General features: G+C 42.3%; 1 protein-coding gene across 1 annotated transcript in view; it reads right to left on the minus strand.

The window, feature by feature from the left end:
• The window catches only part of LOC138948534 (breast cancer anti-estrogen resistance protein 3 homolog), a 126,099-nt gene extending 102,406 nt beyond the window's left edge, over positions 1-23,693 (minus strand). The window contains exon 1 of the mRNA XM_070320086.1: positions 22,104-23,693. Coding sequence (XP_070176187.1) covers positions 22,104-22,135 — 32 coding nt within the window. The 5' untranslated portion in view covers positions 22,136-23,693. The remainder of the gene's footprint in view (positions 1-22,103) is intronic.
• Positions 23,694-23,917: the final 224 nt, after the last annotated feature.

Consider the following 23,917-nt stretch of genomic DNA (forward strand, 5'->3'; position numbering starts at 1 on the left):
TTTTTATAGACACTGACCTTCTTCCCAGGGGTCATTGACCCAGTTTTAGCTATGAGAGGTGGTTCGCCCAGAGGCTGTAGAGTATACTGGGGCGGTCTCTTTGATGTCTTGAGAGGAAACTTGGCCAGGGTAGTACATGCACCAGAACTGGTGGACACCAAGGACAAACATGAAATCGAAGCAGTTTGCTTTCAGAGAGAACGGTCGTCAGCAACTCAAACTTCTCTGTTTTCTTTTTTTTTTTAAATCTGACTTTCTTTGTGGCCCCCTGACTCCGCCCCCCTCCCTCTGTAAGGACCCCCCTCCACAAGGACCGATTTTTGTCAACATTTTAAAGGTCGCTAGAGAGGGGTTCCACTGTATGACCTAACCGCTACTGGCAGACGGCCTCAATCTTCACGCGCAAAGACGAGATTAATAGGTGCTCGGTTTTGGTATTTTGAATTACATTACATTAAACCTTTGTTGGGTTTCATGGTCATGGCAACAGCCATAATAATATTACATGATGTATAATATCATATTTCAGCATATGTGAATTACATGTCATCATACTAAACTGTCATACATTTTTATTCCTACATTATTCTGATTGATCACAACCAAACCTACTATCATTGGACACATCCAAATGCAAGCGCCTGTTCTTGACAATTTCTCTCTGATCTAAATATAAAATCAGTGCAATTTCCTGGGTCGGGCTTTGCCACAGACACTCACGGTTTGGCCTGTAGGTAAAATGTACAATGTATTTTCTGATTTGTGCACAAAAGCTTTTTTTCTTTTTTCTTTTTTTTAACATAACAATGTTTAATGTCACTGTATGTTTAAAAGACCATGGTCATATTTGTAAAAAAAATGTTAAATTAGAAAATAAATAACATTTTGGTTCATGATTTTTCCTACACCTGTGCTAAAAATAAGAAATAAAAATGTCGGGTATATAAGTCACTCAAATACAGCTAGGTATGAATGGCTCGGTTTGAGTTTGTTGCAGTTGACCCTGCACAATGCGACATATCATGTTTTTGTTGAACAATTTTGACGTCACCCCTCCCATAGGGTGACGTATTTCACAACTTCCTGTGTTACACAAACTCTGTGATGACCAATTTTGACGTCACCCCTCCCATAGGGTGACGGATTTCACAACTTTCTACAGATGAACAATTTTGACGTCACCCCTCCCATAGGGTGACGGATGTCACAACTTCCTGTGTACACAAACTGATGACGTATTTCACAACAAAATGGCGCTGCCCAAGGGGGACGTATTTCACAACTTCCTGTGTTACACAAACTCTGTGATGACCAATTTTGACGTCACCCCTCCCATAGGGTGACGGATTTCACAACTTTCTACAGATGAACAATTTTGACGTCACCCCTCCCATAGGGTGACGGATGTCACAACTTCCTGTGTACACAAACTGATGACGTATTTCACAACAAAATGGCGCTGCCCATGGTCAACCTCGAAACTATCCGTATAGAATGGGGGCGTCCTCGCCCCCATAATAAACAAGACAGAAATCAACCCCCTGGTTCCAACAAAGACTGAAGTAGGCCACCAAGGGCTTGTCAGTCCCCCAACGGGATGCCCGTGCTATCTGTGAGCTAACAGGGGCGGGAGTGTGTGTGTATTGCCACCGATTACAGAGGCAAGAACGAACAAGGGCGAACCCACATAAAAAAGGATCTAATCTGGAACCAGACTACCTCCTGTTATGTGGCTGGCTCCAGCGTTAAAGAAAATCAGTGCCGTGCCGGTGGCAGAAACAGGTTGTTTTTCTCAAGAGAGAGAGAGAGAGAGAGAGAGAGAGAGACACACACACACACACACACACACACAAACACACACACAAAAACACTGACACACACTCACACACTGACACACACACACACACACCGCACACTCATACACAAACACACACACGCACACACATACACACACGCACCCACACAAACACACACACACACACACACACAGCCTTGATCATGAGTGACAGAGAAAAAGTCAGACAGACATGAATACAAGTAGGAAAATGTATTGTGCTCTAGGCTGGAGAGAGAGGAAGAGACGAACAGGGACAGAGAGAGTGATGGCATTGAGAGAAAGACAGACTTACAGTCAGAGAGACATAGACAGACAGAGACAGGGTGTGTGAAAGAGAGAGAGAGAGAGAGAGAGAGAGAGAGAGAGAGAGAGAGAGGAAGAGGGAGAGAGACAGAGTGAGAGAGAGAGAGAGAGAGAGAGAGAGATTTTGGGGATTAACAAGGTAAACAAAGCACGCAGTTTTATCGGGAAGCAAAGTAAACAGTTTTGCAAGAAAATGCTTGTCTCGCGAAGTGCGACTGATTTGCGCAGAAATTACCAGCCTTACCCCATGTGGGGCCCGTTAGCACGATGACGATGGTTGTCGACTTTTTTCAGGTTCTTCTTGTTTGCCTCAGCGAGATAACTAGATACTGAAACCTCGTACGAATTTGGGACAACGAATTGGGATGAATGGGATAACGGCATGGACGTCTCAAATTTAGAGCAACAAAAAAGGATGAGCTTGCGTTTGACTTTTTGTAAAAGTAAACATTCCCTTTTGGGATGGTGCAAAGAATTTTATCAGTAAGTGTTTTCCGCCTGGATACACGCTGTTTTTCCCTCAAATGAGGGTAGTTGCCTTGTACAGGGATTTCCTCAAGAAATGAAGGAGAAGAAGGAGAAGATGACTTGAATGTCATGGGGCCAAACACGTGGGGGCTTCTCATGGGAGTATTTAGACACATAACTTAAAGATGCATTTTTTTCCCATGTCCCCGTGAGAATGGATGCTTTTTATCCCATGTAGAAGCCTGAACAAATTCGTGAAGATTCTTCTTCTTCTTCTGCGTTCCCGTTGCCATGCTAGACTGTATTATAGGTTGTCGATGTGATGAAGTCTGAAGTTCGCCGCAGGGACTCCGCTGGGCCCCACAGGTTTCTCCTTTAGATCCACCATCTCTGGCCGGAAGTCGCTTCTCAGACCCGCAAAGGTTGGGCATGTCAAGCAGTGAAGATTCGAAAGATGGTCGATCTATACTCGTGGGTAAAAGTCTTAAAGTTCTAGCTGTTTTTCTAATTCGAGTTCGAGTTGGTTTAAACAAGATTTTATTAAAGAAATACAGGGTGGCATGTAGATGCGATACAGACATTTGTGACCACACAACAAGCTAAGCTTATATTAAGTGTGGTTATAAATATGTACATCTAGATAGGAAATATTAGTTCGAGTTCTAATACAAGACAATGCAACAAGAGTGAATGTCAACTGTCTTTTCAACTTTTTCTTGCTAACAGGAAAAACAACTTTCAACACCGTCGCGATATAACCTTCGTGGTTGAAAACGATGTTAAACACTAAATAAAGAAAGAAAGAAAACTTTCAACAACAATGGGGCAGGTGTAAGTGAAATGATCAAAACTGTCATATTACTCTGTGTAAACTTGTCCAGATCTGCACAAATCTCCGTCAGAACTTAAAACTTCTGGCTTTGGATCCACATAGCTCTGGCGGGAAATCATAATCTTGCAACAACATGGTTCGCAGGTCATTCAAATGTTAAGACTTACCGAACTTTATGACGATTCGTTTTTTTAAAACCAGTATTTTAACGGCTACACAAAGTGCACCAAAAGCAACGGTTGACCTGAAATAAAAACAAGTCGCGTAAGGCGAAAATACAATATTTAGTCAAGTAGCTGTCGAACTCACAGAATGAAACTGAACGCAATGCAACGCAGCAAGACCGTATACTCGTGGTCCACCGCTCACGGCATAGGCAGTGAAATTGACAAGAAGAGCGGGGTAGTGGTTACGCTATGCTGCATAGCACGCTTTTCTGTACCTCTCTTCGTTTTAACTTTCTGAGCGTGTTTTTAATCCAAACATATCATATCTATATGTTTTTGGAATCAGGAACCGACAAGGAATAAGATGAAACTGTTTTTAAATTGATTTGGAAAATTTAATTTTGATAATAATTTTTATATATTTAATTTTCAGAGCTTGTTTTTAATCCGAATATAACATATTTATATGTTTTTGGAATCAGCAAATGATGGAGAATAAGATAAACGTAAATTTGGATCGTTTTATAAATTTTTATTTTTTTTTACAATTTTCAGATTTTTAATGACCAAAGTCATTAATTAATTTTTAAGCCACCAAGCTGAAATGCAATACCGAAGTCCGGGCTTCGTCGAAGATTACTTGACCAAAATTTCAACCAATTTGGTTGAAAAATGAGGGCGTGACAGTGCCGCCTCAACTTTCACGAAAAGCCGGATATGACGTCATCAAAGACATTTATCAAAAAAATGAAAAAAACGTTCGGGGATTTCATACCCAGGAACTCTCATGTCAAATTTCATAAAGATCGGTCCAGTAGTTTAGTCTGAATCGCTCTACACACACACACACACACACACACACACACGCACAGACAGACAGACACACATACACCACGACCCTCGTTTCGATTCCCCCTCGATGTTAAAATATTTAGTCAAAACTTGACTAAATATAATGAACCGATTGAACCTCCGTCTTCAAGAAAGATTGAAAAAAGAAAGTAAATATAAAGATGTTTTTAATCGTGTCCCAAAGTCATCTTTTAAATATGAGTTCAAAGAAGCTTGTTTTGACTTCTAAACGCCGCCCTTCCAAGTCTGTTTAATCAGTTTAAGAAAGTGAATTAACGGGACATATCTGAAAGAGTGAGGAATGGAAGTGGGTCAAGAGGTTGCCTTTCAACACATCGGTGCAAATACTGTCCAATCGTAGACGGTACTAAGTGCACGACAATAAAATAATCTATGTCCCTCAATACCAAAGTGTTCAGGACTTAGACGAAGCTTTCAATGTAAAATTATTCAAGACCGTTAAACGTGGATTTCAGTACACACAAAAAGTTCGAGACCATTGACCAAACAGATTTAAAGTGCAGCTCAAACTGAACCGAGGAACCCTTACATTCTAAACGTATTTACCTGGAATTTGACCTACATATTTCACCTTCATTCAACTGAACGATATGTATGCATACATGTATACACACGTTTTCTGCAACGACCACATTATTCACAGCTGAAATTATGCTGAGCCGAAGTACGTGAAATCATGGTCATAATTATTTCTTCTTCAAGAATGAATTCAGTGGAATGAAAGGGGATCAGCTCGTTACTCCCCCGGCTCGTTACTCCCCCTTAGGGTTAGGGTTAGGGTTAGGGTTAGTAACAACCCGGGGGAGTAACGAGCCGGGGGAGTAACGATACGGGGGAGTAACGAGATGCTCCCGAATGAAAGTATCTTTGAATTTGACCAACGAGGAGCAAAAGTTTTATTGTTCAATTAGATAAGTGTGTTACATATACCGTACTGGACAAGGTGCGTGAGTCGGGGGCACAGAGATATATCTCTGTGGTCGGGGGTGAGGTGGTGGGGGTAGGGGACTCCTAAGTCGACGAAGATATACATACACAGACACTGATGAATTACAACCGGATCAAAGAGGGTAAATCTGACCCCTCCCCACCCCACCCCATCACACCCCACCCCCTCTTTCCCACTTCCCACACCCCCCCCCCCCCCCCCCACCCCACCACCTCCGCCGCTGTATTTTTTCCTCTGTTCAGCTATCGTTCTGCATGTATCTCTGGCGGAACACTCGTTCGAGCGAATCGCGTTCTGCATGAGTTTTCTGCCTTCCGCATACATGTCTGATAACATTCCTCATCTCAAATAACCTCAAGTGTAGTTTCAAGTGTTTGCTGTCTCGAGTCTGAAAAAAAGAAAGCTGTGAGTGCAGAAATAACACAGAGTGAGAAGGAATGTGAATCAGGTTTTGACAAATCTGGTTTTCCTCAGTCTAAAGTGAAGACACAAGAGACTCCTTATGCAAAAATTAGACAATTTCCCTGCTCGACAGACATCATTTCCTCTGCGAATCTGAGCGTTAACTGCTGTGCAAAATATCTTTAAATATCAATATATAGTTTCAGTATGGCTGGCCGGGTGTCCAAGATGGACTGCCTTGGCTTTAAACGGACTAAATTGATAGCGGAATCTTCTATCATAATGCGTGCAAAGCGAGAATGTTTTCATTTAATCCCGGGTATCAATACGCCGCTCGCTCGAATAGTTTGGCTATAATAATTATAGTTGCGCTTTGAAGTGTAATCTTCCGCCAAGGTCAAGTTGAACTAGCTCTTGCACTTGGATAGCACAGGGATTTGACACTGAGTCAGTTGAAAATGAACGTGGATGAGGAAATGGAAAGAGAGAAAGAAAAAGACAGACAGATGTCGGAAAGGTAGACAGACAGACTGACATTGTAATGTGTGTGTGTGTGTGTGTGTGTGTGTGTGTGTGTTTGTGTGTGTAATCTGGCATCCACGCGCTCAGATTCTAGCCAATTCCAAGTCTGCCTTTCAAGTGATGCAGTTCGATGACAGACAAGGACGGGCGCAGTGGCGTGGTGGTAAGACATCGGCCTCCTAATCGGGAGGTCGGGAGTTCGAATCCCGGTCGCTGCCGCCTGGTGGGTTAAGAGTGGAGATTTTTCCGATCTACCGTGTCAACGTATGTGCAGACCTGCTAGTGACTTAACCCCCTTCGTAAGTACACGCACGCACAAGACCAAGTGCGCACGGAAAAGATCCTGTAATCCATGTCAGAGTTCGGTGGGTTATAGAAACACGAAAATACCCAGCATGCCTCCCCCGAAAGGGCGTATGCTGCCTAAATGGCGGGGTAAAAACGGTCATGCACGTAAAATTCCACTCGTGCTAAAATCATCAGTGAACGTGGGAGTCTAAGCCAATGAACGAAGAAGAAGCTGACAGACAAGAATATTTATTCCCGATACAAACTTGTCAAGAAACAAACAATCAGTGACAAGTTTCAAAATGTCAAAATGGACGCTGCAACAGTATACAATCAAAATAATTTGAACACACACACAAAAACTGACGAGAAAAATGTCCAGAATCAAATCACATTTTCACCAACACGCAAAACAGTGACACATACTCCCCCCTCCCCCCCCCCCCCCCCCTTTAAAGTATATTGCACTCTCTAAGTATCATAATACCATGATAGAGAAAATTCAGTGAACACTTTTCTACCACTCTTTCATTGCTAATTAAATCATTAATTGCGGCACCGGCAAAGCCTTACCTGTGCATATATCCTGCGTACGACATGTTGACGTTCAGCGAAGTTGTCCGTATCAGCCTTCACACAAATCTTGCTCAGTATAATCCAAATAGAAGCTTTCTCGATGTAAAAAAAAACTGTATCACTCGGCTAGAAATCCTTTCCACAGTTATAAGATAATCCAAACATCTCCGTGATGAGATAGTTGCTGAAATTAGCACCGCTGCTGCTTTTGATAAGCCAGGAATTCAGAGAATAAATATAATACGATAAATGATGGACCAAACAGGCTCGGATGTGTAGGCCTACACGACACCACCACAACACGACGAAAAAACCTCATTGCTTGGGGAACGAAATCCATGCTTAGACGAAGAAGTCACAAGAACTTTGATCACTTGAAGTTCGTTAAATAAGCATTTGCTTGAGTTCGTGTCCTAGCTGCATTTTTGTCAATTGTTTCATGTCATGTATTTTGAATAAAATTGTGTTTAAACCAAAGGTTCTGACTTTAATTCTTTGTTTGCCAATGTCCGGGAATACAGCAGAACCCAACCACGGGGAGCTCAACACAAGTCATCAACGCTGTGCGACGTCACGGTGTGTGGGACCACTCATAAGCAACTTGTCAAAACGGCAGCACAAGCGTTCACATGCAAATTTGATTACTCTTCAAGCCTTGTCTGTTCATGTCTTGAGTAACTCATATTCACTGTTGATCACATTTGAAAGGCGTTAGATAATAAATTCAGTCTATCGTGGGAAACAGTCTGCATTGCTTTTTATCATTAGCTGAGCTCATAATTATATACAAAGCGGCGTCATGTCTACGCTCTTCAAAGGAAATACGACCCCCTGAATGCTCACACAAAAACATTCTGACATGTTTCTTCCCAGACTAAGGTCGAAGATGTCAAACGCGATGAGCGTGAGAACATTAATTCTCGTAATAATTCCGACACATTAAAGAGTTTATGACTGTCATCTTTAGCAAACGTCTCTCACAATGATATCAGCCACACAAAAATGACAAACTAGTTTGACTTTAGCCATAAGGACCACGAAGTTGAAACGTGTCTGCAGACTGTCACAGTTGAGATTATTTCAAAATGGCTGTCACAATTATATCAGCCACACAAAATGACAAACAGGTTTGATTAAACAGGTTTCCAAAAGGAGCGTGCAGTCTCTTTGTGGACATCATACGGGTATACAGAGGTGAGGTGATTTCCAAAACGTCTCTGACAATTTATATCAGCCAAACAAAATGACAGACAAGTTTGACTTTAGTCAAAAGGACCGCGCAGTCTCTTTGGACACTTCGCCATCACACGGGTATTCAGACTGTCACAGTTGACATGATTTCCAAACGTATCTGACATTAGCGTCATTCACACAACATGACAGACTAGTTCAGCTTCAGCAGACTGTCACAGTTGAGATGATTTCTAAATACCTGGGTGCAGCATACAGTCAAGCATGTCTCAAAAGGTTGAGTCAACCATGTTCAAACGTTTCTATGGAGAACCACTGAGCCAATGCACATAAAGAATTAGCACCAGTTGTTGCGAATTGATAGACACGTCCTCGTCAGTCTTGCGCTGGAATATCTGTTCAAGAGATAAAGTTTTGTGCACATGATTGAGAGATTTAGACGAACGGGGCTGTTTTGTCACAAGCTGTTAAAAAAAAGAGAAGCCACTAACTTCAGTCACTGACCGCAACGAGTTTCAAGTGTGAGCGGCCAATAAATTCTTTGCATTTGAAAAAGCATGTGCAAAAAATAATCTAATAAATGAATAAATTAATTAATTAATAAATAAATTGATTAATTAAATAAAAACTGCAAAAATCCATTGAAGAGGACTTGCATCTCGCACGAACTAGCCTAACTCTTTTTTGGGAATCTGATCATGACAGACTGTAACAAATCATCTTTCCCTATCCTTTTTCTCAAATAAAAATCAGATCCACAGCTGTGAAAAGGGAGCTGAAATCAGCTAACGGCCACCCTCTCTCTTAAAATCATTCCAAAATCAACGCTCGGAAATGGTCCTAGGATTTCAGGCCTGAAGTGAGCACACAAAACCCTAACATGCATGATCTCTGGCAGCTGGTATTCGGCCATCCACTCTCTATAAATAACATCAATCATAAACATGAGAAACAGAACTCAACACACTTGACGATCGACCAATACAAAGCGTTCCTAAAAGTAAAACACCGTTCATTTTCTGTTTACGCTGAAGGTGGCATTTGCCTGGGGGTTTTTTCTTTATTTTTTTTTGTGAGGAATATTTACCTTCCCCCTAAAAAACAACAAAAAATTTCAACCCTGAAACAACAACACAGGCTCACGTGGCTTGCAAGCGCGAATGTTTTCCGAGTTGTTGTTTTGTCTTTGTAAACATCTCTTTCTTCTCTCGCTGCCCGCTTGTTTGTTTATTTGTTAGGTTTTGTTTCTCTTGTTTTTCTTTCTTTCGAGTTTAGCCATCAAATTTCGCACACTGACTCACTGCTAACGCCAAGCAGCTGTTACGAGACAGGTGAAAACAGCAAAGTGTAACAAAAACTTCAACACGAAACAATACCTAACACTTACATGGTGTTCCGAGGCACGACCACGAGTGGTCCGATGTGTCATCGCGCTGAACAACAACCAGACGACAGTATGGGACCCTCGGCCAGTTTACAGAGAGATTGAAATTAAAACTACGACAAAAAGCGCGACATCTAGGTGTGATGATGTCATCAGAACTTGACAATAACACGCATGCGTGATGTTACATCTGCTAGTCTCTATAAGTCGATGTCGTCGTTTGGCATGGGGAGAAAATATCCGGCACATTTGTTAAACTTTTGGATTGACAAGAGAAATTGGATGTTATTTTAAGTGCATCAATGGCAACGAACATAATTCCTAAACACCAGAGTTTATTTGACCTATTTTTAGCCCTTTAATGCTATGTTCATTGTGTTTTGATCTCAAACAATTTATTGCGTCTGGTGTGATAACGTTGACTGGCATCGACTGAACTCAAATTCTCTCCATTTTAACTTAAAACTCACACACACCTTGTCCATTTTCCGGCTGTGTCCTGAGAACGATTTAAATCCCTCTAAACGCCTTGACAGCGACCTGTCAGCAGCTTCCGTACGCCTCATCCATAAAGTAGACTGTAAAACGGTCCTCCTGGTGCTGAATACTCTGTAGTTAAAGTGACGAGACAATGTCTAATGTCAGCTTGTAAAATGGTGATGGACGGACGATGACTACTGTATAGACAAGAAGAGCAAACGCTCGATCGAGTCACTTTCGCAGTTCTGAATATTATATGAGGCATCAGATGGACAGGAAGAAATTGCTATTCACAACACAATGAGTCACGTTCACATAAAATTTGAGCCCGGTCACTTTTATAGTTTCCGAGAAAAGCCCAACGTTAAGTTGTGTGTTGCCGAACAGAAAAGGCTAGTTATCTCCCTTGTTTTTCTGATAACGTTCGTAAAAGGCTACAGATGTAAATACTTTGATGTAAAGAATAATCCTACAAAGTTTCAATCACATCCGATGAACTTTGTCAAAGATATAAAATGTCTAATTTTTCCTTTGACGCTGACCTGTGACCTTGAAAAAGGTCAAAGGTCAACGAAACCATCGTTAAAGTGTAGAGGTCATTGGAGGTCACGACTAAACAAAATATGAGCCCGATCGCTTTGATAGTTTCCGAGAAAAGTCCAACGTTAAGGTGGTGTCTACGGACGGCCGGCCGGCCGGACGGCCGGCCGGACAGACTAACACTGACCGATTACATAGAGTCACTTTTTCTCAAGTGACTCAATAAAATGTCGACTTAATTCTAAAAGAAACTTGGGGTTTCAATTGTCAGCCACTGCTTTTAATAGATATTTTTCGTTCTTTTGTTTATTTCCTTTTTAATTGATTTATTATACATATTCGACATTTCATATTATACATTCATTATATATTTCAAGTTATGTTTCAGTTGTTTAATTTGTTTATTTTTTCTCGGAGGCGGGGGGGGGGGGGGGATCTTAGAAAACGGTCTGACAAACTGCAGTGAAACCTAACGGCTTTGGTGTACTTTGAACGAAAATAAACTGTAAACTTTTCTAATGTGAAAATCGTATGTCACTGCATTATTGTCATTTCAGGCATGTAAGTAACAAAATGCATGCGTGCATTGTCCTGACATAAAAAAAAAATATAAAAAAAAAGAGTCAGGATGAAATCAACAAATTCCTTATGCCTGCATGACCCAACAGAACATGCCTACTCCATTTGTGTTAATCCTTTCGTAGGTTTTTCAGATGTGTAACAAGTACAAATGCTGAGGTCCTCAATAAATTATTACCATTACGAAACAGCAAAAGGAAGAAAGAAATCGGAATTCCTTTTGAAAATTTGAGAAGAACAATTTTTGTCATCAGGGGTTGTCAAACCTTGAGACGATCAGTCTGATGGCAAGCTGTCTGATGTGATTATAACTGATGAGCATTCCAAGCGTGTTAGAATGAGCATATTTGTTCAGTGAGTATATACGGCGCGGAAAGAAAGTCTCACTCTTTTCATAGCTAACGTCTCGTCTGCATACAAAAAGTCAGATTGCCAGCTCATATACTCGGAGTGTACGCAGTTTTCCCCCTACTTCAAACTGTTGGAAACTTGTTTCTTAATTGTAATGCTTCCATGTAAGAATTCGGTGGGTTATAGAAACACGAAAATGCCCAGCATGCTTCCCCCAAAATCGGCGTATGCTGCTGAATGGCGGGGTAAAAATGGTCATACACGTAAAAACCCACTCATGCAAAAACATGAGTGAACGTGGGAGTTTCAGCTCATGAACAAAGAAGAAGAAAAAGAAGAAGAAGAAGAGTAATGCTTCTCATTCACTCAAGTGCCAGGAGACGGCAAGACATTGATTCCGCATAACCTTCAATTACCGATGTTGCCATTATTTACAGCGTTTACTGGCCTTTGTTTAATGGGTCAGGCTATTTGTTTTCTTCTAATGTCCAGATAGTATAACTGCGCAAATCCCAAGCTCCCGTAAACCTGCGATGTATTCATTACCGCATAATACAACTCTTTTATGAAATGCAATTGTCCAATTCGAAACCTGTTCTTCCATGTCGCTGTACAACCGTGTTTCTGTTCACTGCTGACACCTCTCTGAAACTGACAACTAAAATAAATGCATTGCTGTACACTGTAACAATCCTTTGGGTGTGTATTCATACAATCCGCAGCAACCACAAACAGAATAGAAATGGACCGTACTCTGATTCACAAAACTCCTCATCTTCTCATCGAAACTCAACATAAATAAACACCTTGGTAGTTTCCGCGCACTATATCCTATATCCATACTACCAGCCAACAACAGCAGTGCATTAAGTAAGAAATACAATTGTGTAAATGTCAACTGCTGTCATTTAAAGAGCGTGAGTGTCGACTATACGAGCATGCAACTGCCGAAAGGTCCCCATCAGTCGATAAGGCACAAAAAAAAATTCTGTTTCTGGTCACCCGACCGACCCTAAATTTCGGCGCCGACCCTAAACTTTTTTTTTCCAAACTCAAAAAATTTTCCCATTTGTCCAAGCTCAAGATGTAAGATGTCTCAAGTCTTCTTTTCTGTTTCATCATGGAAATATCAGACCAGGTAAACAAAGAAAAACATGTCATACTCTGTCAGTCTTTGTCACAGATTTGTAAATGTGTTGAGTGTCTTGTCTCTATGTATAGTGAATCCAGTCTCTTTGCGCGATTTTTAAAGTTAGTTTTATTGGTCTACATTTGGGGGGAAAAAAAATCCCTACCTACCTACCCTATTTTTTTTAGCCATGTTACCAGAAACAGACAATTTTGGGGGGGGGGCCTAAGGTCGCTTCGAGTCAGTTCGCAAAATGCGACACTTTGACACGCTCGCATGCGTAGCACACAGGCAGAATTGTTGCTGTAAAAAAAAAACGTTCAACTTCTATAGCTTTACATGTTTGTGTGCAATGATATTTTCATCAAACTCTAGTCATAGACTCATACCTAATAATTAAATATGCTGGTCTCCAAAATGTTATTGATGAAACCGCGATGGTGTCACTGAAAGTCATTGTCGTGAATCCACTCCACTGAACGTGAGACGCCGCTTTTCCCACGAAGTCGGTATGTGGATGCATGAATCTCAAAGTTCAGCCCCAAACCATGGTCTACACACATTCTCAGAATACCACTGAGCGAAGAATGAAGAAGAAAAACACTGAAAGTCTTTCGAGAAAAATCCCAGCACCTGCACCAACTGCATGCCGCCAATACGGCTTACATACTGTGCGTGTCATTAGTATTAGCTTCAGATGCAATGCATGAATTAAACCGAGCCTTTTTGGTGTCTCGCCAAACAAAAAGTGCGGACCGTGACTTGTTTACGTTGGTCTTTGCACTGCTGACCAAGACCTCAGTGGGACCGAGACTGACCTAAACACAGAGGCCGCGTGGCTAATCCTGTAGCTATTGTAGGCGGTCTTTCCGAATGTTCTACCCACCAATCTGGTCCAGTATGCAGGAGTGTTAAGAGACTTTAGTCCGGGATAAGCTGCATTGAGGAGGCTGTCTATCCTTGACTAAATTCTCTAACCTCGACTTGTCACGGCATACCGACCCAGGCCTTTATTGCCGTATTTTATTCCAGATATTTTATTCCAGACTAAATTCTCTAACCTCGACTTGTCACGGCATACCGACCCAGGCCTTTATTGCCGTATTTTATTCCAGACTAAATTCTCTAACCTCGACTTCTGCATAGCGACCCAGGCTTTTATTGCCGTCTTTGCACCATCATTGTTGATAGCGGTCCTGACAGGCAAAACAAGACACGGTCGTCTGAGTCTGGCGCTGGGGTACAAAAACTACTTTTTTTAACACAATGTGAATTACATTATTACATTTTTAGCCTACAAAGTCGGCCTGCTATTGACATTTCTGATATTAATACTGTCCTCACCACAAACACTTTGAACAAGGCTGCAGCGGTGACAGGTACAAGGACCTAGCTGATTCTCTCAGCGTCAAGGTCTACGGTTGTTGATCTAGATTACAAAATATCATCGCACACACAAACGCTGTAAGGAGTGTTTCACAAAATATCCAGGTCTTCTGGCATTTCTCAGTCTTGTCTCCAAGACATCACGACTAAAAACAGTACAAAGCTGATGTACCCTGCAGAATGGCCGGTTCATGAAGCATCTACGGTCGTTTCCAGTATCACTCACAAAATGTGACCCTCCACCACGAAATGAGTCGCATGTCACCTCGCGCGGTTCTGCGCTATAGCTTAAAATTAGTCCGGGGAGTGTCTGGTAACAGTGTGAGGGTCACCGTAGTCACAGGCTTATAACTCAAACAGTGGATAGAGCATAAAAAACTCTGTAGAAAAATGTAAAAATATGAAAATCATGCAAAGCTGATATGCGACTCATTCCGTGGTGGAGGGTCACAAATAAAGTGACCATAAACGCTTCAGCTGTGACAGGTACAAGGACTCATTCTCCACAGACAAAGGTCTACTTCGGCCGTGTATCCCACTCACAAAATAACGCGCGTGACCATGAACCATAGGGATGCAGCTGTGACTGGAGGGAAGACTGATTCTCCAGCGTCAAAGGTCTACGTCCGACCATCTGACTCACAAAATAACGTGACCATAAACAAAACACGCTGCTGTAAGAGGTAAAAAGAAAGGATTCACTAAGATTCGAGGCCAACGACCCTTCATCCGACCCACAAAGAATAACTTGACTATGGACACTACACAGCAGCTGCTGTGATAAGTATTTACAAAAATATGATTCAATGTGAATCGCAGGCAATAGATGATGATACTTTTGCATGCGATGTCGACGTCAAGATCACGTCACCGATTTAAACTCGGTAGAGTTGCGTGTCACGTCTAGGGGCACCACGTCATCGGCTGCGGTATTTCGTCACGGATGGCCGCGTCATTCATTGCCTTTCTTACGCTGTAATTTCCTTGATCCCCTGCCTGCGTTACGCATGAGTGGCAAGATTTATCTTTGACATTATCCAACCCCGCTTGTTGAGGGCTGTACACAGGTACAACGGAACCCCCCTTTTAAGACCCGAAAAATCTGAAAAAATAGGTCTTAACAAAAGTAGAAAGTCTTAAAATGGGGGTAAATTTATAGAGGTTATGAACAGAAATTTGAACATTCAAGGTCTGAAAAGGGAGGGAGGGAGGGAGAGAGGGAGGGAGGGAGAGAGGGAGAGAGGGAGGGAGGGAGGGAGGACAATGACAATGACAATGACAATGACAATGACAAATCTTTATTTTTCGAGGGTGACAAGAATAAGCATAGATATGCTTTTTTGCATCTGGCCCTCGCCCTAAAGAGGGACTAAACTATTTTACTATAACTATGACTAGGGAAAAAAAGGTTACATAAAAACATTAATGGTAGAACATATAAGTTTATGTACATGAAGCGCATTATGTAGAAGCATTGTAGATCATAAGGTAGTGTTCAAAATTGGGTGTAAAGCAATGAAGATAAGGCCAAAAAAAATAATAGGTGTGGTTACGGTAACATAGCCAAAAAAAATAGGGTAGGTAGGTAGGCAATCACTTTTTTTTTTTTTACTTTTTTTTCTAATGTGTACAAATTAAACCTACTTGACAGAGAAATAAGTGTGCGACACGGGCGCTTTCGCTTTCATTGCGTTTTTTGCACTCGGTTGTTTTTTTTTTTTTTTTTTTTTTTTTTTTTTTTTGACAAATGTAATAAAAAGTTATAGGATCGGCCCCCAAAAATAGGGTCGGTCGGGTTACCGTAAACAGACCTATTTTTTTTTTGGCCTAAACGGAAAGTAACCCAACAATACATTAGCTCAGCAAAACAATGTATTACAGAGCCAAATCTTCGTGATTTTGTCACAATAAACCATAATTCCGATAATGAACAACTGTATACAAAGAAAACATACCAATCAAGTTTATTTGTTCATAGAGTTCATTAAATGGAAAGAATATTTGGTTCTAAAAGAATCTGAGTTGGTGGATTGCCGCAGGGCGTCCGGAAGAGCGTTCCAGAGGCTGCTTCCTGAATAAACAAGACTTGATTTAAATAGGTCTATCCTAGGAAGAGGAGTGTTTAGTTTTATAAAGTGGTGCGAATTCTTCAAAGAGAACTTTGAGCAAATGGTTTCGGGTGCATTTTCTGTCATAATTTTATGCATCATTATTCCTTTGTTGTAATTCATTCTTGACTTCAGAGGTAGGACCCCTATGTTGATGTAGTCTGAGTCGGTGAGAGTAGTCTGTTTGAGTAATACTACTTTTAGCGCTCTTTTGTGTAATCTGCTGAGTAGCTTTAGGGAATTATCACTTGCAGAGTCCCATAGAGTGGATGCGTAATCAATAAGAGACTGAATATGAGCAGTGAAAAATAACTTCCTGGCTTGACAATTAAGGAAGTGTTTAATTCTAGATAAGAGGTACACTTTCTTTGACACTAATTTACTAAGTTGTTCAATGTGAGTTGACCAAGACAGGTTGTTATCGATGTGGACACCTAGAACTTTGTGATGGTCGACTTTTTCCACTATATTGCCGTCAATCATTAAATCGGGACCAGTTGAGGTAAAATTCTGTCGTTTTTGTCTAGTTGTAATTATCATATATTTGGTTTTCTTTGGGTTAAGAGACATGTGATTTAGGTCAGTCCATTCTGTCAGCTGGTTTAGACTTTTAGGGAGGGAGAGAGGGAGGGAGGGAGAGAGGGAGGGAGAGAGGGAGGCAGGCAGGCAGGGAGGGAGGGAGGGAGGGAGGCAGGCAGGCAGGGAGGGAGGGAGGGAGGGAGGGAAGGAGGGAGGGAGGGAGGGAGGGAGACTTACATTGGGGAGTCTTGTAAGAGGGGTTCCATTGTATTGTCTTAGTCCTCCAAGGTAAGCGTGTTTATCATAGGGCTTAGGGAAGTGTGGTGCGTAATAAGCACTGAGTTATAGCTCAGTAGTAATCAGATTTACCACCTCGAAGGGAGAGGTATCATGTGTTGGGGTAGATGAAATCACGGATCAAATAAATGTTTTGGCATTTTGACTTTATTTTACAGTAATTTAAACTTCTTTTTTTTGTATTCGTAAAAAAAAAATTTAATATACATAATTATATTTGCGTGGCTTCGATTACTACCAATTAAACCACACGCACGTCATACGAAAATCATCTCTCTTTCGTTTCATCTCGTGTCCTACGCATTAGCACCAGTCAGTGTTGAGGGGCACACAAGCCTGTCCCTCTCCGTCCGTCTGTTTGTCTGTCTCTCTGTCGATCTGTTTGTCTGTATGTATCTCTCTCTCTCTCTCTCTCTCTCTCTCTCTCTCTCTCTCTCTCTCTCTCTCTTATATGACCTTACGCCCACACATCAGGCAAAACAAATTTCTCTCTCTCTCTCTCTCTCTCTCTCTCTCTCTCTCTCTCTCTCTCTCTGAGTCTCTTATAATATGACCTTACGCCCACACATCAGGTAAAAAACCATATCTCTCTCTCTCTCTCTCTCTCTCTCTCTCTCTTTCTCTCTCTCTCTCTCTTATATGACCATACGCCCACACATCAGGTAAAAAACATCTCTCTCTCTCTCTCTCTCTCTCTCTCTCTCTCTCTCTCTCTCTCTCTCTCTCTCTCTCTCTCTCTCTCTCTCTCTCTCTCTTTTCCCTACCAGAAACGTAGGCCTAGAGTGTGTCAATCGAGACACATTCAACAGAACAATGTATCACAGGCATGTATACATAAAGCTCTTTGGGTAACAAACAATAAAACATGCAAAAAAATACACATTATTAAAACTCGCTCCTATGTCGTGGTATCGCAGTAACTCGCAGTGACAGGAGGAATTTATCAGACGGGAAATGCGAAATATAAATTCCACCGTGCCTATCTGTCTCATATTCTCCGGAAACAAATGAGACAGCTGTTTAGTGGGTTTTGTTTCATTTCAGTTTGAGTGTCGGGTGCAGGATGTAATGAGACAGACAGAAAGACAGACAGAGTGGGAGAGAGAGGGAGAGAGAGGGAGAGAGAGAGAGAGAGGGCCAGGGGGGAGAGAGAGAGGGAGAGAGAGAGAGCGAGAGAGACCGAGAGAGAGAGAGGGGGAGAGAGAGGGGGAGAGAGAGGGGGGAGAGAGGGGGAGAGAGAGAGAGGGAGAGAGAGAGGGAGAGAGAGAGGGGGGAGAGGGGGAGAGAGAGAGGGGGGAGAGAGAGAGAGAGGGAGAGAGAGAGAGAAAGAGAGAGAGGGGGGGAGAGAGAGAGGTGTGTGTGTGTACCTGCGTGTATGCGTGGGTCTTTCTGTATTATTCTTTAAATGTTGATACTGCTGTTTGTATGACCCCTTGTTGTCTTTGCTAGTTTCTTTTATTCCATCTCTCTGTATATCATCTTTCTTCTACTCTTTCATTGCCGTTTCTTCCCCGCACGGTTTACTGATAGGCGCGATCATACCACGAAAATATCACGGAAATCAATGCCATAAGCATAGGAATACTCTTGAAAGAACTGATAGAACTGCTTTTCCCATTCATCCGTAAAACATGTAAAGTTAATATTTTTTAAGAAAAAAACAACTAGATGTGCACGATGGCATAGTAGAATAAATGACCTGGACATAATCTCAGCATTCTCTGCTGGACCGGTGTGACAGGTATCATAGCAAAATTCAGCTTGTTCTTCAGCGGTACTGCAAACAATTTTGACATACTCAAGAAACGGAATCGGCAATTTGTTGTAATCCTGAACCAATCCCAGTCCGTTTCGTAAAACAATAGGGAACACGGGCCTGGTGAGTATTACGTGTTAAGGTCAAGGACAGACCTTGGTTATTTACGACTTGAGTGCATTGCATTCCTTGCCTTACCCTACATTGTGACCTGCACGGAAACCACAGGCCTCAGTAAGAATGTTTTGAAGGTAGGTATAAGTGGGTGGGGGTAAGGGAGTAAGGAGTGTGTGTGTTTGTGTGAGTGTGTGTGTGAGTGTGTGTGTGTGTGTGCGGGCGTGCGTGCATCCGTGCGCGCGCGTGTGTGTGTGTGTGTGTGTGTGTATGTGTGCGTGTGTCTGTCTGTCTGTCTGTGTGAGTGACTTCGAAAAGGAATATACAACCGGATAAAGTTTGTTTTTTTAATTTGTTCTCAATCCATGGCATGTCTAACTGCACTGCGTAAGGACCGGCGCTCACCTATGTAACGCCAGCAGGACAGACGACGCACTGCAGATTATTGAGGTGATTCTTTTTTTTTCCAAGACCGCTACACATTGCGTGAAAAGAAAACAGGCCAAGTACTCGTCATAATCCCTATCGCAGCATGTAGTGTAGTGGCGACTGCGCAGATGTATTTTGCCCTTATTTCGTTATGACCTTACGCCCACCACCACCGTTCTTCAACGCCGGAACCATCACACACGAAAATCAGTCGTGCTTTGCACTAATGCATTCATGCGCAGTTTTTACATAACGACCCAGGTACACATGCACACAAAGCCATAAAATATGTGAGCTTTGCTTTATAAATCGTGCACAGCAAAAACTGGCACACGTTAGATACGCACCTCAACCTTCCTGGTGTTTTTTCCCCCTTTAGCCCTTAAAAGGAAAGACACTACAACGTTGAAGGGACCAGTAAAGAGGTTTCACCAGTAAACAATTTGATTCACCATCTCGAGAGAAATTCAAGTTTTACGCCCTCACGGCAAAGCCATTAGGGGCATGTTCCCGGGTTTTTAACCCGACCGTTTAGATGAGATACACAAGTGTATGCGTGTTTAGGTGGTATCAGCCATCTGCACTTATGGCAGAATGACCGAGGTCTTTTACGTGCCACTGTGGTGACACGGGGGTGGGAGATGGATACCGTCTCTGGGTCTGCACATAAAGTTGACCTGCATGTGTCCGTCCCGGCCCGGATTCGAACCAGCGACCTTTCGATCACAAGTCCAGTGCTCTACCACCTGAGCTACCCGGGCCCCCATTCACCATCTCAGACCTGGCTAGGCTTTTACATTGTATAAGACCACCCCTTGGACACATACCACAAAATCAACACCCCGACTGCTTCCTGTGAGGAGTTAGAATTTGTTGATGAATTGAATTTTTTTTTTTTTTTTTTTTTTTTTTTTTTAGGGGGGGATTCGTTTCTCATCGGACACTATAGTGACTATCAGGGAAATCATTTCATCATTAAAAGAACACCACTCCCAATTTGCACACGAAGGCGCATTCTTGGGGCGGGGATATAGCTCAGTTGGTAGCGCGCTGGATTTGTATTCAGTTGGCCGCTGTCAGCGTGAGTTCGATCCCAGGTTCGGCGGAAATTTATTTCACAGAGTCAACTTTGTGTGCAGACTCTCTTCGGTGTCCGAACCTCCCCCCGTGTACACTACATTGGGTGTGCACGTTAAAGATCCCACGATTGACAAAAGGGTCTTTCCTGGCAAAATTGCTTAGGCACAGTTAATAATTGTCTACCTATACCCGTGTGACTTGGAATAATAGGCCGTGAAAGGTAAATATGCGCCGAAATGGCTGCAATCTACTGGCCGTATAAAATTTTATCTCACACGGCATCACTGCAGAGCGCCTAGAACTGTACCCACGGAATATGCGCGATATAAGACTCATTGATTGATTGATTGATTCTTGGTGTGTCTAAGAGGAGCGAGGACTTTATCCCGTGTAGAAGCTTGCCCAGCTGGCGAGTCCAATTGTTAAAGTGACGGGCGCAGTGGCGTGGTGGTAAGACGTCGGCCTCCTAATCGGGAGGTCGTGAGTTCGAATCCCGGTCGCTGCCGCCTGGTGGGTTCAGAGTGGAGATTTTTATGATCAACTTATGTGCAGACCTGCTGGTGACTTAACCCCCTTCGTGTGTACACGCAAGCACAAGACCAAGTGCGCACGGAAAAGATCCTGTAATCCATGTCAGAGTTCGGTGGGTTATGGAAACACGAAAATACCCAGCATGCCTACTCAACGAAAGCGGAGTGAGCTGACAATGCTCTCAGAGTGGGGAACCCAAATGGGCAAACGAGCTCACACGTAACCAGACAATTCCGGAACGCTGAAGAAGAAGTTTACAAGCAAAGAAGTGTGCCCTTTAAAAAAAAAAAAAAAAAAAAAACACGACGCGTGTTTTGTGACGCCGCGTGCACATTTGAATACAGCTGAAGAAAAAGCTTTTCAGCTGCACAAGTTCATAAAAGCTTTACAACTCTGCGCCTCCAACAAAGCACAGTATGAATGCTTTTATGTATTTACCGTGTGACAGCGCAATGCAGTTTTGCTCACCGATTTCATATTGAGCAGTCCGACTAAAAGAGCAATAACATGCAAACAGCTGTTCGTATTTTGTTGTGAAAACTACTGCGTGTAGGATCATGTGTTTCTTTTTCAATCAAGCACCGACAAAGGACATGAAATAAATGCAAATGACACACCACACAATGACACACACACACACACACACACACACATACATACACACACATACACACACACACACACACACACACACACACACACACACACACACACAGTTCTTAAAAAAATACCTCATGTGTTAATTTTTTTTAAATGGACAAAGCATGACTGATCGATATTGATCTGTTGCTACTTACGCAAAAGTTTCACATCTAATAACTAATTCAATGCTGTCTCTCGCTGCTGAGTATGGACACATTAAACCGTAATCAAGCGTTCGTGTCCAAGAACGATCGCATGTACGCATCTTCAATGACCTTTAAACTTTATAGGAGATAAGGGCCTTCATGGTCAAAGCAAAACTCAGACAATATCAAAACAAACAGTGGCAACAATCAACTATAACACTGACCTTCTCGGAGACGGGGGTGATTCTTGAGACATCGTCCTCCGCTTCTTGGTAAATCCAACCGCAAACAAAAAGTTAATCAACGACACTTTTCAATTCGCAAACTTGTGAACAGCACACAAGCACAACAATTAATGGCGTACTTGACTCCTTCGAATCCACTCAAAATAGGATGAAAACAATTTTGAAATAACACTGCATGTCCATTGTCAGACCTGTACACGAATGTTACGTAAATTTGATATTAGTCACGGTCCCAGTGGTGTGATTTGATCCGATCGAAAACTACGACATAAGTATCGTATACAGAGTCAAATCCGTTTAGGATGTGGATTTTTACTTCAAACCAGAAAGAGAGTCCACAAAACCACTGACCACAAAGATACGCCACGAGATGACAGCACGCAGACCTGTGAGTTGTTTGTGTACATCCACAAACAAACCTCGCGGCATTAAATTCCACGCAGTATCTTCAAGTCAAACACTGCGCCTGTCCGACAATCCTTCAGCCACAGCTTACTGGACAGCAGGTATACAGTCACAACAAACTCCGTCACACACATACACCCTGCGTGTATCAAATTCCTCGTGCTAAAAAATCCGGACACGGACACCCAGCTGTCTTTTTACAGTTGTGATTCTTCGCATCAAAGCAGCGAAAGCGGTGACTCCAGCATGCAGTCTTTCAGCTGTTGTAACTCGAATAATGAAAGCGGCAAATCCAGCAATCTTTAAGTAGTTTTGATTGTCAAAGCCGTTCACATCAAAGCAGCGAAAGCGGTGAACCCACTATGCAGTCTTTCAGCTGTTGTGATTGTTAACGTATTGTAACTCGAATAATGAAAGCGGCAAATCCAGCAATCTTTAAGTAGTTTTGATTGTCAAAGCCGTTCACATCAAAGCAGCGAAAGCGGTGAACCCAGCATGCAGTCGTTCAGCTGTTGTGATTGTTCGGGTAGGAAAATGAAAGCGGTGACTTGATACAGCACTCTTTCTGAATTTTGATTGTCACATTTCGCATCAAAACAGTGAAAACGGTGAATCAAGCAATCTTTCTACCGTGTCGATCGTCACATGTTTGCTTCAAAACGGCGAAAACAATGAATCCAACAATCTTTCTATTGTTTTGAATGTTCACATCAAAGTAGCGTAAACCGGCGAGGAATCTAGCACACTCTTTCTAATTCTACTGTTTTTATTGTTCACATCAAAACGGCGAAATGATAAATCCAACAATCTTTCTACTGTGTTGATCGTCACAGTTTAAGTCAAAACGTGACACGTTGTACTGTTTTGGTTGTTCACATCAAAACGGCGAACACAGTAAATCCAACACTCGTTGTACTGTTTTGGTTGTTCACATCAAAGTGGCGAACACAGTAAATCCAGCACTCTTTGTACTGTTTTGGTTGTTCACATCAAAGCGGCGAACACAGTAAACCCAGCACTCTTTGTACTGTTTTGGTTGTTCACATCAAAGCGGCGAACACAGTAAACCCTGCACTCTTTGTACTGTTTTGGTTGTTCACATCAAAGCGGCGAACACAGTAAACCCAGCACTCTTTGTACTGTTTTGGTTGTTCACATCAAAGCGGCGAACACAGTAAAGTGGCGAACACAGTAAACCCAGCACTCTCTGTACTGTTTTGGTTGTTCACATCAAAGTGGCGAACACAGTAAACCCAGCACTCTTTGTACTGTTTTGGTTGTTCACATCAAAGCGGCCGGCGAACACAGTAAACCCAGCACTCTTTGTACTGTTTTGGTTGTTCACATCAAAGCGGCGAACACAGTAAACCCTGCACTCTTTGTACTGT

The sequence above is a fragment of the Littorina saxatilis genome, linkage group LG15 (assembly GCF_037325665.1).
Source record: "Littorina saxatilis isolate snail1 linkage group LG15, US_GU_Lsax_2.0, whole genome shotgun sequence".
Lineage (NCBI taxonomy): Eukaryota > Metazoa > Mollusca > Gastropoda > Littorinimorpha > Littorinidae > Littorina > Littorina saxatilis.